We start from the raw sequence: 16,665 nt of genomic DNA, 5'->3' as shown, positions 1-16,665 counted from the left end.
ATATATATATATAGTCTTTATAATCTGTTTTGTCATTTAACATCAATTAACATTGATGTTCATCAACATTTAACATTGTCACGTTATCGATGGGAAAATTCATTTTTAGACAATATGATTTGCCTGAGCGGCTAGGAGACACCAAGAGTAACCAGCGGTAAAAAAATAGATTAGAAAGGAAAGATTTAAAAAAAAAAAAAAAAAAAAAATACATAAACAATTTTTAAAAATTACTTGGGACTTCCTGTGGGCCGGATTTTGGATGCTGGGGGGCCGGATCCAGCCCGCGGGCCGTAGTTTGGGGACCCCAGGTCATGATGATGATTTATAATCTCATAATTTGACATCTCAGAACTACACCTTTTTGATTTGATAATATTGACATATGAGCTCATAAGTATGACTATCTCATAGTTAGGACTTTTTATCTTTTCATTTCGACTTCCTTTTCTTATAATTATGACATTTTTTATCTCATAATTAGGACATTTGATCTCATAACTTCCACTTTCTTCCAACACTTGGAAACACTGCGGCTGTTGAACGCAGCCCGGGTGGTGCGACGTGCTGACGTCACGCGTGTGAACAACAAACGGTTGTTGGACTTTTCACAAGCTAGCTTACCTTGCGAGTGGTCGCGGCGGACAGAAACACCTTCGCCCTACTCGCTGGCCCTTTTTTTTTTGGGCTGCCCAAGCCTCATGTGACTGGAAAACATCCTCCCGTCTAAAGTGTGTAGTTACACGGACTGCGAGCAGGTGTGTGTCCGGAGCCTGGAAACATGTTTGTGTGTGACGCCTGTTTCTTTTCTAGCCGCCGCTCTTCAAAGAAGCTCGTGATGTGACTTTACAGCAAGACGACCGACGGAGAAAGGGACGTAACATCTTATTTTTTCTTTTTTTTTTTTACCCCAGGATAATGGACTTTGTCCGGGTGATGTGTGGTGCGGCGGGTATGCGAGCATACACGGCCTTGGGTGTCATTGTTGCTCATCAACTTTAGCCTGCTAGCTAACGGCAGCTCTCTTCAAATACAGATGAAAGTAAAGCTGACTTGGATGACGTAATGGAGGCACCCTGAGTGAGTCCTCATCAAAAAAACAAAACTAAATTGAGTGTGCAAAAGTTGTCTTGGTAGGCTGTTGCATTGCTCATGTCACAAACTGGCATCTTCTGTTGTGTTATTGATTACCTCTACACTGGCCCTCCTAATTCAAAAATCAATATTTAATTGTAGTATTTGCTGCACCAACAAGGCGATACATTTCCTATTTAGTTCCTTGTCTGCCAAGGTTTGTGTGGTAATGACCTAGCCTAACTGGACATGAAAATATGAATATCGAAGAGCAGCGTTTAGATTTGTGCAATGTCAAGACCAAAAATAGTGATGATCACAACACCAGCATCATCACCGACGGGGTCATCCCCTGCATTTCCGAGCTGATTGCAGAAACGAATATTCCGGCCGAGACCATGCCTCAGCTCACTGACAACCTTCAGGTGGTGGAGGGGGACAACCACCAGGTGAAGGACACACTGGAGATGGATGAGGTCAATGGGAACCGACAGAGCAGTGACCAAGACAACCCCAATGACGGGGATCACAAGGACAATGGCGCCGTGGATGAAACGAAGGACGCTAAGGAGCCTTTGAATTATAACGACCTAGCGGAGGACGACGGCGGGGAGATGGACATGGGTGTGGATCTGAGCCTCGATGAGAGCGGCGTCTTGGAGGAGGCCGAGTCGACACATGTCACGTCGCCGTCAGATGGTGTTTTGCATCCCTCCGGCCGTGTTGTCCAGGCCGGCACCGAGGAAGAAACAGTCCAGGCGAACACTGAGGTTTCTGTTGCCGAGCTCCAGACTGTGCTGTACCCCACGGTGGAGGAAGGGGACGAGAAACACAAACTGAGTGGCAAGAGGGTGAAATTTCCTTCGGATGAGGACATTGTTTCTGGAGCAGTGGAACCCAAGGACCCCTGGAGACATGGTAATGCCTGTTTGTGTGTCTATTTGCATATTGTGTGTCAATATTTTTGTTTGTTCAACATGTTCAGTTTGCTTGCAGAAGCGCACTTTTGAGTTTACATGCATTTTGTCTATGATTGCCGCTTGGGTAAAAACTCTTCTTTTTACACCGTTTTAAGTAGAGATGTCCCAATCCTGGTCATAGGTTCAGGACATACACTATATTGCCAAAAATATGAACTTGAAGTGCCATCCCATGGATTTGTCCAAAATGTTTTGGTATCCTGGAGCATTCAAAGTTCCTTTCACTGGAACTAAGGGGCCAAGCCCAACTCCTGAAAAACCAACCCCTACACCATAATCCCTCCTCCACCAAATTTCACACTCGGCACAATTCAGTCCGAAATGTAGCGTTCTCCTGGCAACCTCCAAACCCAGACTGCACTAGAGTCCAGTTGCAACGTGCTTTACATTGGACTTGGTGATGTATGGCTTAGATGCAGCTGCTCGGCCACGGAAAGCCATTCCATGAAGCTCTCTGCGTACTGTACGTGGGCTAATTGGAAGGTTACATGAAGTTTGGAGCGCTGTAGCAACTGACTGTGCAGAAAGTCTTTGCACTATGCGCTTCAACATCCGCTGACCCCTCTCTGTCAAGTTTATGTGGCCTACCACTTGGTGGCTGACTTGCTGTTGTTCCCAAACTCTTCACTTTTCTTATAATAAAGTTGACTTTGGAATATTTAGAAGCGAGGAAATTTCATGACTGGATTTGTTGCACAGGTGGCATCCTAGGACAGTTCCACGCTGGAAATCACTGAGAGCGGCCCATTCTTTCACAAATGTTTGTAGAAACAGTCTCCATGCCTAAGTGCTTGATTTTATACACCAGGCCAAGTGATTAGGACACCTGATTCTCATCATTTGGATGGGTGGCCAAATACTTTTGGCAATATAGTGTATGTATTTGCCTTTTTTAAATGATCGGCGATTGGCTGTTGAGTTTTCGAGCCCAGGCAATCTTTGTGTCCCAGTCCTTACATGGCTAAAGATCGTACCCGCGTGAAATATTTCTTCAAAATGGATGCAAGCTAAGGAAACACAATTACATTTTCATATTTTTTGTTGCACTCATGCTGGAGTTGCATGAATTCCTAGAGGCTGTGTGTCTTGCTAGAACACTGGCTCCAAGTTGAGAGCAAGCTGCAGCGAGCACGTCATCTAGAAGTCGCTTCTAAAATACTAATCCTCACCACTATGGCGAAAAATAAACATATCTTCTTCCACGTGTCTTTATCACTGGAGGTCTAGGAAAAGGAATGGTTAAGCATGCGACACAAGAAAGTGATGGCTAGCTTCAATTTAAAATAGGGGTGATCAATCCAGATTTAGGTACTATCGACACCTAGTATCATGATATCAGTATACACAATATAAGTCATAAGATCAGTATTTTTTTTTTTGTCTTATTATGTAAAAATATTTTTTTCCTGTTTTGGTTACTGTTTACAAACTCGGTCAATAAGTCTCCGGATACAAGAAGGTTTTGAGGGCAAAAACCAAAACAATTTATTGGGAGCCATTTGTAGTTTTTGCCTTTGTGTAGTTATTGTGCACTAACCACTCTATTTTGTTAAAACAATTGTATGTTGCATTCAATACCACACATCTAATACATCATCTGATTAACAGAATACAGTTTCACAGTACTACATATCCTTTACCCAAGCTAAACATTGCTCTAATGTGTGTGAGTGTGTTTACTGTAAGCCACACTGTGTCTTTGCTATGGAATGAGCAATGCAAACACAAATGTGCTGCCTTGCAAGCACTCCCGTCAACCCTCTTTCAAACAGAACTTTAAGTCTTTCTTAAACACAAACAAGTGTGTAAGAAAATGATTGGTCTTTCCATCGAGCTCACCAATTGTTTGTGCAGCAAGAATTGTTTGAGCACAGACTAAGAAGAATGGTATTTTTATTCTTCCTCAAAGTCTACTTGAGGAATGGACATTAGCTATTGATTATTCTAGAGAAACTTGAAGATAAGATTGGTAAAGAGATAGAAGTAGAAGTAGGCCTTGTCTGCCTACTGTACTGTGGGCGTATCCAGCTGCTGCTTGATGTGTTCTTGTGTGCTCTCCTAACACTTATCCAGGAAGTTCATCCTGGACACGGCATAGCCTGCACTGTTTTTCTGAATAGGCTTGGCGTTATTGACCCAAATGAGGTGTGTTTAAAACTAAAGCATTTCAATCAAGCATGTTGTTAAAGCACCCATATTACAGTATAGGGTTACACAAAATATATGATAAAAAAAAATTATATAAATGTGGCTGCCGATAGAGCTTTTAATAATATTTTCTTGTCATATGATAGGCTCCAGCGCCCCGCGCGATTCCGAAGGGAATAAGCGGTAGGAAATGGATGGATGGATGAATGATGATGCATGTTGATGACACATTCTATTAAAAATAATACAACAGGAAATTGCGTAACCCGATAGAGCTTTTAATAATATTTTCATGTCATATGATGATGCAAACACAGGCTCCTAATTTAGTCTGCTGACATATGCAGTAACATATTGTGTCATTTTTCATTCTATTATTTTGTCAAAATTATTAAGGACAAGTGGTAGAAAATTAATTATTAATCTACTTGTTCATTTAATGTTAATATCTGCTTACTTTCTCTTCTAACATGTTCTATCTACACTTCTGTGTAATCACGTATTCTTCTGTTTGATACTTTACATTTGTTTTGGATGATACCACAAATTTGGGTATCAATTCGATACCAAGTTGTTACAGGATCATACATTGGTCATATTCAAAGTCCTCATATTTCTTGAGTTTATAAACACAATATACATTTAAAAAAAAGAAAGAAGATGTTGTGATGCCAAAAAATATCGACGTAATCAAAGTAGTATCGACTATATACACTCCTGTACTTGGTATCATTACAGTGGATTAGGGATGTCCCGATCCGATATTTGGATCGGATCGGCTGCCGATATTTGCCAAAAATTGCGTATCGGCAAGGCATGGGAAAATGCCGATCCAGATCCAGTTTAAAAAAAACTCCGGTCCGTGTTTTCCAACGCACCAATTTAAATAATACATTCCACTTTTCTGCTGCTCCGTAATTTCCGTTCCGCATTTTCCAGCACACCTTCAACACATCCACAGGTCTGTGAATTCTCACACAGTTGCTTTTAGCTGCTGGCATTACACGACAGGCTCTTCTCACTCTTTCCTGTGTCTCCCTCTCACAGACAGCAAGTGCACCTTCTTACACACGTCACATACTGTCACGTCATACATCACACACTGTCACGTCATACGTCACATACGTATACGTCCTCCCCGAGCAGAGAGGTAGCAGCATGGCTAACGTTAGCTGTGATGCTAGCGCAGCCGTGCGAGCAACGCTCCCTCTAAAGGTGCGCGCCTGTGCAATTGCGCACTGTTTAAGCGTCCTCTGCGCATAGCAAATTTATGCCACGCACAAAATCAAATAAAAAAATAAGCGCATAACAATTTTCGACACACGGACACGACAGAGAAAACAGTTTTCGTCATCATTGTTCAAATATTGTGACGTCTGTCGAGACGCTTATCTCCATTCGGTGCCACACGTCCACACCATCAAAATGCAGAGGCAAAAATTTCCACATCAACACCGTATGGAAAAAATTAGTGATTTTTTTAGTTGTGATTTCCTTCTCTGCATGAAAGTTTAAAAGTAGCATATATTAATGCAGTATGAAGAAGAATGTTTTAATGTAGACATGCAAGCCTTGAAAGAAAATTTCAAGACTACATTTCCTGCAAATGGATGCATTTCTACCCTATATTTTAACTTTAGATATATTCTCATATCAAACTCTTTTGGCTGTCTTTTTGACACTTACATCCGGCGCCCCCCTCCACACCCTGGATTATAAATAATGTAAATAATTCAATGTGATTATCTTGTGTGATGACCGTATTATGATGATAGTATATATCTGATAGTATATATCTGTATCATGAATTGGACCCCGACTTAAACAAGTTGAAAAACTTATTCGGGTGTTACCATTTAGTGGTCAATTGTACGGAATATGTACTTCACTGTGCAACCTACTAATAAAAGTCTCAATCAATCAATCAAAACACATAGAATCATCATACTGCTGTGATTATATGCATCAAGTGTTCATTCAAGGCTAAGGCAAAATATGGAGATATATATTGTGTATCGCAATATGGCCTTAAAATATCGCAATATTAAAAAAAGGCCATTTCGCCCAGTCCTAGTTCAATGATGCCATTTCTGTTTGTCATGTATAATTTTGTCTATTTTGTGTTTATCCTTGAATAAACAGGTCAGTTTCTTGTTACCAACCATTGTGTATTATTCAAACTCCCCTAATTCAGCTGGCTAGTTGTTATCAAGAGTACTAAAACCCTTTTCAACATGATTCTGACAACTAAGTAGGCTAAATAACTTTAAACTTTAATACATGCTCGGATCGGTCAGTATCGGTATCGGTCAGTATCGGTATCGGATCGGAAATGCAAAAACAATATCGGTATCGGATCGGAAGTGCAAAAACCTGGATCGGGACATCCCTACAGTGGATGTTAGGTGTAGATCCACCAATGGCGTTTGTTTACATTCTGACGCCGGTGAGCTACGGTGTGTAATGAAGCATGTTTAGCTATTCCTCGTCCTGCAGGGATGATACTTGTAAGAAACTTACTTTATTTGTCGCCATGGAGGCGAGGATTAGTGATTTAGAAGTAGCTAAAACACTGCCGGCTGGGGCTGGACTTTAGCCGCTAGCTAGCTAGCCATGTCTTAAAGCATCTCTTCCTGAGGGCATTTCAGTGTTATAACTTCACCTTTATCGTTAGTTTTTAAGGCAAAATGCGTCTGTTCTCCCTTTTCTGTCTACACACTGTGTCTGCTTGTAAGTACGCCGTGATTGTGCGCTACCGAACATGCTCATCTGCCTGTAAACCAGCACTGACACAACGTGACGAGGACGGGGGGGCGTGGGGTGGCGGACCGATACTTTTCAGAGGCGGTATAGTACCGAATATGATTCATTAGTATTGTTGTACTATACTAATACCGGTATACCGTACAACCCTAATAGGTTAGCAGTCAAATTAGGAGCCTTTGTAATCTGTTTTGAAATGGTTCTATGAATATTTGTATACCAAATAATACATTGTGATGTATATCGTGATAAATAGATTTTAGGCCATATCATCACTGTTACAGTATTTTTCTACTGTTTTAAATACGTTTTTGAGGTCCTATAATAGTGTATTAGAACTAAAGTGTATTGGCCAAAATCTGGAACCATATCATCCCCATGAGGACGAAGGTTTTTCCCTCAGGATGAAATGAAACTGCCGAAACTTCCAAAGCAACCATTTGAAGATGTCTTCTTCATAAAGTGACACAAACCAGTGAGAGATATGATGATGTTTTTTTTTCATGTTCTTAGCAGGCTTTAGGGACACACGCTTTACGGTACTTTAAAAATAAATGTAGACCGCATCTGTAGGTTCGTATTAATTGTTGCTTTACTTGGTATACATTCATGTATTTAATATACTCGTCTGCAGTAAAGTTTTTCACTCGGACTGGGCCGATAACAAATCTTGCTCGACGAGATATTGACCTACAAATTATTGCTGACAAACGATATTATTGCCATTTTTTTTTTAGACCAAATTAACCACTAATGTAATAACAATACAACAATCCGAACCAAAATCAATAAAATAGGTTCTGCCTATGTTAAGTAGGGGTCAATCAAAACAATTAAACAAAATGGCTAAATAAAGTTATTTTGACCAAAATGATCACAGTTATCATTATTATCGTGGTATTGTTAAATGTGCTCAAAAAGTATTTAATACACACAATAAAATCCTTTAGTTGTATTTGTTTTAATAACGGAAATAAATACACACTTCACTTTTTTGGTAAAGGAAACATCAAATATAGTTCTGGCTTCATAAGAGCCATATTTTTGTATTTTTGTTTACCTTCTTCCATTTTAAATTGTAAAGGGTGGTCAGTTGTTTCACTTCCAGAAGCCACATGGGTTTACTTCCTGTGAACAGAGCTTGTGTCCGTCTGTTTAAACTTATCAGTATCGAGTTTGTCGAACACTTTGTGCAAAAACAGCAAATATTTTATGTTTGTGAATACTGGAGCTAAGTTGTTTAGATAATAATGTGTTTTTACAAGTTTAGATTGGGGAATGACGTTTCGTAATGGAAAAAAACATTAATGTCTGTTGTTTAAATGTTAGCATTTAGGCTAGCTAGCAAGCTAGCACCTGTCTGTCCGTGTCAAAGTGCAGTTATGTTAGACGGTTTTTCGATCATTTTAACTAGAGATGTCATCGGCCGATAATATCGGCAGGCCGATATTATCGGCCGATAAATGCTTTAGAATGTAATATCGGAAATTATCGGTATCATTTTTTATTTTTTATTTGTATTTTTATTAAATCAACATAAAAAACACAAGATACACTTACAATTAGTACACCAACCCAAAAAACCTCTCTCCCCCATTTACACAAAAGGGTTGTTTCTTTCTGTTATTAATATTCTGGTTCCTACATTATATATCAATACAGTCTGCAGGGATACAGTCCGTAAGCACACATGATTGTGTGTGCTGCTGGTCCACTAATAGTACTAACCTTTAACAGTTAATTTTAGTCATTTTCATTAATTACTAGTTTTTATGTACGGTAACTGTTTTTATATTGTTTTACTTTCTTTTTTATTCAAGAAAATGTTTTTAATTTATTTATCTTATTTTTTATTTTTTTAAAGGACCTTATCTTTACCATACCTTGTTGTCCAAATTAGGCATAATAATGTGTTAATTCCACGACTGTATATATTGGTATCAGTTGATATCGGTATCGGTAATTAAGGGTTTGGTCAATATCGGATATCGGCAAAAAGCCATTATCGAACATCCCTGATTTTAACCTAATACAGTAATACTAACCGTCGGGAGTTTTACAGCAGCTGAAATTACTACCGTTTATTTGTAGTACAAATACCCGCAGCCGCAGAAACCGATGCAAAAGAGTCACCGCTCCTGCAGATCATCTCGGTCGCCTAACACGCACATTAAAAAAACACAAACTTCGATATGAAGTAAGAGCTGCATGCGGCTTAGGACTTGCAGGTTGGCCAGGCGTGCACCATGTGATGTTATTGCTAGCGACCCCAGCCTCGCCGCACAAAGAGTATACTTAATGATGACAAGACGATTCGCCCCCTTCTTTTTATTCCATTTTAGCACAAACGTGCGCAGCTGCTGAACCTGATCCAAAGCGTGAATTATCGACGCTGGAAAATATACTGACTTAATTTTCATTTATCGTCGGTTAATTGACTTATCGAATATTGACCCAGGCCTATTTGTCTCAGTTCTATCTTTTTTTCTTTTTGTAAAATCAAATAAATTGTGCCTGATTATCAAAATGTCTTAAGTACACAGTATGAGGGGAGAATACTGCAAGCAACTGTAGGAGTGCAACTCTAGATTGTTGTCACAGTGAATGAATTGGACGTATCATGAGCTGCCTGGTTCCTTTCTGAACCTGAAGTCAGGAGGAACAATAGTCCGCTGCTGTGATCATGTTTCCTTTTTGGCTTGGGGACCTTTGTCATACACTCGGCTGCCCTTGTACAGCCTCTTCAAGACGTGAGGCTTGAATTTGCAAAAAAAACTAGTACACCATTGGCGTAGTATTGTTTTCCACAACTTCAAGACTTGCCATAAAACATAGCTCGAGATGTATTTTACTTCCCAACTTGGCTGTGTTACCGCACTTGTCTCTCGGCGGCTGGCAAGTTCAGTGCTGTATCAGGACAACAATGTATCACATTGCAGGCACGTGCTGTTATTTATTAATCAGACACCACAAACATTGCAGAACCACAAGACATGTTGACAAGTCATTCAGTAGAAAAACATGTTTCGGTATGATTAATGGTGAACATGATTGAGTGGGTAATACTCCTAACTATGCAACACTTTGGCCTACCTTGAGTTGTGTGTCGTCAGACTGACTTGGCACCAGGTTATTAGTGGCTCTGTGACCTATGGAATGTTATTTGCTGTGGCTGAGTACCAAGTGACAAACTGTTACTGTGCCACAGGTTGGTTCAGCTAGTTCTGCTGCAAGCACTGGCCTCAAACCTTTATTTGGTCCAATCACCTATGTGGTTTAATCACAATTAACATCCACTTGTGCAAAGATTCAACTGACCTAGTTAGCATTATTTGCAATAAGTCAGCAATGCTAACTGAGTCATTTTTCAACACATGACAACAAATACTGAAAAGATTACATGTCTGAACACAACAGCATCAACAAAGCAAATTTATATATATATATATATATATATATATATATATATATATATATATATCATTAAAATGTGGCTGGTGTCTTGTGGTAATTTCTCAAACCATCCTCAAGTCTGTGTAGGGCTTTTCTGCCCGCTTGTCAAACAGGAATTCCTTGCTTTCCCACTCCTAGATCTGTTCTACGGCTGACAAATATTATTTTAATCCTCCACGTTCGCACACCTTGCACATCAAATGCCCCCCCCTCCCCTCCTACATTTATAAATAGAGCACTTGTACCCTCACATTACCATCTGGTCCTATTCACAGGCTCCCATTATGCGTATTGATGTATTTTGATCACTGATCATGTGGGAGATGTTTTTTGGAGGCTATTGCACTTTGTGAGACAACAAATAATTTTTTTGTTGATGTTTCAGGAAAAGGTAACTCCCCGAACTAGGAGTAGGCATTTGACTTGGTTGGTATTTTGCATTTGTGTTCTTGCACTAGTCAGAGCTCCCAGCATCCATGCAACAATCTTTCTCCTCCTGCCCCATCTCTGCCAGCTGTTGTGTGAATGACGTTGCTGTAATGTCCTGGGAGTGGTGCTGCCGACTGGGTGTTTGTTGGGGGGGATTCTAATTTGAACTCTGGCACGTTCATGTTAAGTAGGAGCTGGCAGCTTGCACTTTATGCATTTTGTCGGCCATTGATTTACCATGATTGTCACTTGAGTCACACTGAAGTTGCTGACATTGAAGACGACATTGTTAAAGTTTGCTCTTGCTAAGTAATCAGTGTATTGTATTGGAAAGGGATTTCTGTGCTGTTATTGGGCCCTTTTCCACCACAGGAACTTTCCCATTTGGGTAAATAAATTCCACCAAAAACTACCTGGGTGGATTTAGTTTTTCAGTAATTGTTTAAGTTCCTGCCAGCTAGGTAGGCCTTTTGGAAGGTTCCTGTAACCCTATTGGGGCAGGTTGTGCTGTTGAATGCTGATTGATTAAACACAGTTGGGGTTCTTCCTTAGACTTCTTTTTTGAGCACAAGACCACTATTACAGAATGCTAGACGATCTGTTTATTTCCTTTTTCTTGTGTATTTCTATTACAACAAACTTGACAACAGAGAGAAAGAAGAACGAAAGCCACTTTCGACTTGCAGTAACCTTTTGTGGGGCATCTTTTTTCTGAACGCTTCTCAGTGGAACTATCTTGTAGTGTTATTACTCAACCATAGTCTTTAAACTATATGTTAATGTTGTTGATTATTTTTTAGAAACTTCATTTGGATACGCGTAGCTACGAGAAATTGACAGAAATTTTTAAATGTATTTACTGAGGAGTATGAAGTATGCAGCCAGACTCAAAGCAACACCCTTATCTGCTTACTCCGCTGAGACTTAGTTGGAGAAATGTGAAATAAAGGAGGCAGTGCATGAGTGGACCGAAGGTAAATGACGTCAAATATTAACTATTTACTTTATTGCATGCTGTAAAAGTAGTCAGTGACACTTCATTTGTGTAGTTCATAGCCTCAACCAGAGTGAACAGAATGCTAACAAGCTAATTCTAAATCCAATGTGTTCGTGTTGTTTGGCCTGAGATAAACACTGACATTTATTCTTTACATGTTGTTATGTATAGCTGAAATGGACCTAGAGGAATCGCTTGACCCTCATGAATTCCTGATTTGCTGAGGGGACGACTTTCTGAATGTTGGACATTGCGGACAAAAGCCCGACTTCATTTTTTAAATCATATAGTTTGCATATTATTGCTTTGTATTTCATTTAGTTCCTTTTTAGTAAATTAACTCTGGCCTAATATTGTCTGTTTATTACATGGTATTTGTGTAGAAATATACTAAAGCACTCCTCCATATGTCATCAGCCTGATTTGTATAAACTACCATGAACTGTGAAATGCGATGGAAACACCAACCACACAATTCTGAAGGAACACATTTTGCAAACTACGAGTGAAATGTCTTCTTCTGACACGGCAGATTAAGATCACACCACACGGCACACTGTGGCACCATGATGCTATTCTCTGCTTACAACAGGCCACGCATGCATATGACGTCACAAATATGCGACCATACCATAGGGGAGGGGAAGGTTGAGAAGCCAGGCGGCAACACAGGCCACAACACAGAGACCATCGACAAGCACGGAGACGATAAACCTTTATTGTTATTGGCTGATTTTATCAGTTGATTTTTCATTATCGGAATTATCAATGTGACATCATATCTGCCATTGGTAAACGATAATTATCGGCCCCCTGTAATATAGAGCACCCCTACTTTTTATTGATTGTTTTTTTTTTTAATTAGACTGTAACTTATCATACATAACTGGCAATTAGCAGTCACAGCACAGGCAAAATCAAGGTTCAAGTTTTTTCAAATCAAATGAACTGTACCCCTTGCTGGGAACATAGCTTAATGTTGCGGACTGTGAGTAAATATCTAAGACTGAGAGTGGATGAATTTAGGCTGTTTGCACCCCGATATGTCCATATGCTGTTTAAAGTATTTTCTATTAAACCTCCAGCACTAAATCATCACTGGTTTGCTCGATAAGAAATGGGTGAAGATAGCTGATTCTGTCCATTGCAGCAACCTAATCTAGCAAGAGGATTGTTTGTTGATTGTGTACTACCTGCTTCATAACTAGCTGTTTGCATGTAGGTCAGTGACTTGTAAGTTCTCCTGCTCTTTGTGTAGTGTTTTAGGTGTATGAAAGTCAACGGATTCCACATGTGTTGACAGCAGAGCAGGCGTTCCGCTGTAGTAGCTTGAATATAATGAAGCTTTTTGCTCTAGATCGTGTTTACTGAAGTTTAATTTACTAACCAACTGGCAAATCTGAAACTCTTGGAATTCTGGTACTTAAGCCCACACTTGTCATGGCACTCCCTGGGTCAATCTTTTCTGACTTTTATTGAGTGCGAGTTGTCTTTTGTAATGCAGCAGTGTTGTGATGGTGTACAGATGCAAAGGAATAAAATGAAAACATGTGATAAATGAATGACTTTATCAAGGAACATTAGTTCTGCTGTTTGCATGGCGTTACCTGGAGGTATTTTTTTTCTCCTCAAAACCCTGTTCTGATTTTTAGAAAAGTTTTTCAGATTTAGGTCGGGCATTGGTTTCTAGTCATTGGATGGTTGACACAGCACCCGTGACCCATTATTATAAAGTGCAAAGTCTTGCTGAGCAATAACCAAAAACAGATTAAACCATAGTCTCTAAAGTAAGCTATAGAAATTAAGTTACCCAGGGTTGTCTTGGATTTGTAATGTGAGATAAATTCAGTCATTCAGTGCTGCAAGTATTAAAAACGCTACAAAACAAAGGTTACTGAATGAGCTCAACTTAAAACAGATTGGCAAAAATAATTAAATAAACTGTGTCTTTTGTATAGAGTAACATCCAATTCTATACATATAATTATTTAATTGGTGAGATTTGCTATACAGCAGGCGAGACTCAACACATCTCTCTATGCCAGCTCAACCAGCTTCTCTGTTTTAGTAATTGATTTATAATTTATGGCAGGTCGGGTTCCCTTGTTGCCTGCATTTTTTTTGTTTGCCCCATGACACTGGTCCAACAGTTTACTGTAGGACACATGCAACAGAGGCACTGCTAGAGCGTCTTGCCTTTCCCTTTAAATCACCACTTTACGCTAATTATAGGTTAATAGGTTAGTGCTATCAAAGCATATTCTGCACTGTACATCATTATGAAAAAATATTGATCGCCTTGCTGACAGTTTAATTACTCAAAATCAATCCGGGAGACTTCAGATTTAAAAAAATCCATTAGAATACTTCCTTTGTTCATTGATCTTCGCACCCCCTCGACCTGCGCTTCAGCCTCATAAACTGTGATAGGACTCTTGTCTTCATAAGCAGCCATAACATATTTTTCCCAAGATTTTTTATGTACTGCTAAAGAACCCTTTGTGTTTATCGTCACCTCTGCTTCCTCTGAGCGTAATTTTCTAAGATGTTTGGAGCAGTCATTTCCCATTCCAAACCGCTGCCACTCCCGTCCTGCATGTACCAGCAACATGGGAGGAAGTGGTGTAAAAGACAAAGACAGAGCAATACCAAAGCATGGCTCAAATTTTTATGATCCTGCAGTGCTGCACGTCTTGACTGTTTATCAGCAAGCACTTTTGTCTTTTTGCTCTCTGTCCCACTTTAGGTAACACAGTTTAATTATTTTGCATTCATTAACTAAAGTTAAAATTAGGTTAATTTTTGTTGAACTCTCAAACACTGACTCTTTTCTCTAATCAACGATAAAAAAGGTTATTGAAGAGATATCAGGACCATTAATGTATATTAGTAACCTATCATTTCAAAATGAAAATAGCTAAAGTGGCACCAATTTATGAGACTGGAGACAAACACCAATTTACAAATTATAGACCTGTTTCTTTACTTCCACAATTTTCTAAAATCATTGAAAAACTGTTCAATAACAGATTAGAGAGTTTCACCAACAAAAAATAGAATACTCGCTGAGAACCAATATGGATACAAAGCTAATGTTTCAACTTCGATGGCTTTAATTGAAATTACAAAAAAAATTACCAATGCAATAGATAGTAAAAAATGTGCTTCAGCAGTGTTGATGGATCTAACTTAAGCATTTGACACAATTAATCACAATATTTTAGTCAAAAAACTAGAATGGTATGGCATCAGAGGGTTGGTCTTAAACTGGATTAGAAGTTATTTAACGAACAGGAAACAATATGTGAAGCTAGGCAAACACACACAATTGTTCGATCTCTATATAAATGACATTTGTAAAGTTACAAAAGATATTAAGTTACTATTATTTGTGGATAATACAACAGCGTTTTGTTCAGGAGAGAAAACACAGAAGCTCATACAAATAGAAGAAATTAACAAATTAAAAAGAGTCTGTTTTTGTCAAACCATCTTTGAATTAGAGATGTCCAATAATGGCTTTTTTGGCGATATCCGATATTCCGATATTGTCCAACTCTTAATTACCGATACCAATATCAAACGATACCGATATATACAGTTGTGGAATTAACACATTATTATGCCTAATTTTGTTGTGATGCCCCGCTGGATGCATTAAACCAGTGTTTTTCAACCACTGTGCACTCTAGTGTGCCGTGAGATACGGTCTGGTGTGCCATGGGAGATTATGTAATTTTACCTATTTGGGTTAAAAATATTTTTTTGCAAACCAGTAATTATAGTCTGCAAATGATGTGTTGTTGTTGAGCTCGGCAGAGTAACCGTGTAATACTCTTCCATACCAGTAGGTGGCAGCCGGTAGCTAATTGCTTTGTAGATGTTGCAAACAGCGGGAGGCTATGTGCAGGTAAAAAGGTGTCTAATGCTTAAACCAAAAATAAACAAAAGGTGAGTGCCTCTAAGAAAAGGCATTGAAGGTTAGGGAAGGCTATGCAGAACGAAACTTCAACTGAACTGGCTACAAAATAAACAAAAACAGAATGCTGGACGACAGCAAAGACTTACCGGAGCAGAGACGGCGTCCACAATGAACATCCGAACATGACATGACAATCTACAATGTCCCCACGAAGAAGGATAAAAACAACTGAAATATTCTTGATTGCTAAAACAAAGTAGATGCGGGGAATATCGCTCAAAGGAAGACATGAAACTGCTACAGGAAAATACCAAAAAAAAAGAGAAAAAGCCACCAAAATAGGACCGCAAGACAAGAACTAAAACACTACTCACAGGAAAACAGCAAAAAAGTCCAAATAAGTCAGGGGGTGATGTGACCGGTGGTGACAGTACACCTACTTTGAGACAAGAGCTATATTGATGCATGCTTGGTTATGGTTTAACGTCATATCCAACAATTGCGACAACGACTTTTTATTGTCAACTGAATTTCCTTTTTTAATGATTTCTGCTGGTGGTGTACCTCCGGATTTTTGTCAACGCAAAAATTGTGCCTTGGCTCAAAAAAGGTTGAAAAACACTGTATTAAACAATGTAACAAGGTTTTCCAAAATAAGAGAACAACTTCAACTCAAGTTATGGAAGAAAGTGCCAACATGGCACTGCCATATTTATTATTGAAGTCACAAAGTGCATTATTTTTTTTAACATGCCTCAAAACAGCACCTTGGAATGTGGGACATGCTCTCCCTGAAATAATCCTGATACCCACTACAACTATGGGAAACACTGTAATTTGACTTTCAAAAAGTGAATTTTTTTTAAACATGCCTCAAAACAACTACAAAAACAATGAAG

General features: G+C 39.1%; 1 protein-coding gene across 2 annotated transcripts in view; it reads left to right on the top strand.

Annotated features, from left to right (window-relative positions):
* The first annotated feature begins 565 nt into the window (after positions 1-565).
* ppp1r37 (protein phosphatase 1, regulatory subunit 37) overlaps positions 566-16,665 on the top strand; it is a 62,957-nt gene continuing 46,857 nt past the window's right edge. Inside the window, exons 1-2 of one of the 2 annotated variants that reach the window (XM_061972786.2) lie at positions 566-731; positions 814-1,992. In XM_061972786.2, coding sequence (XP_061828770.2) covers positions 1,332-1,992 — 661 coding nt within the window. In that variant the 5' untranslated portion in view covers positions 566-731; positions 814-1,331. Of the gene's footprint in view, positions 759-813; positions 1,993-16,665 lie in introns of both variants that reach the window. The other variant, XM_061972787.2, reaches the window with a different exon arrangement.

The sequence above is a fragment of the Nerophis lumbriciformis genome, linkage group LG17 (genome assembly GCF_033978685.3).
Source record: "Nerophis lumbriciformis linkage group LG17, RoL_Nlum_v2.1, whole genome shotgun sequence".
Classification (NCBI taxonomy): domain Eukaryota; kingdom Metazoa; phylum Chordata; class Actinopteri; order Syngnathiformes; family Syngnathidae; genus Nerophis; species Nerophis lumbriciformis.
The sequence above is the reverse complement of the archived record's forward strand: the minus strand, read 5'-3'. Positions and strand labels throughout refer to the sequence as shown.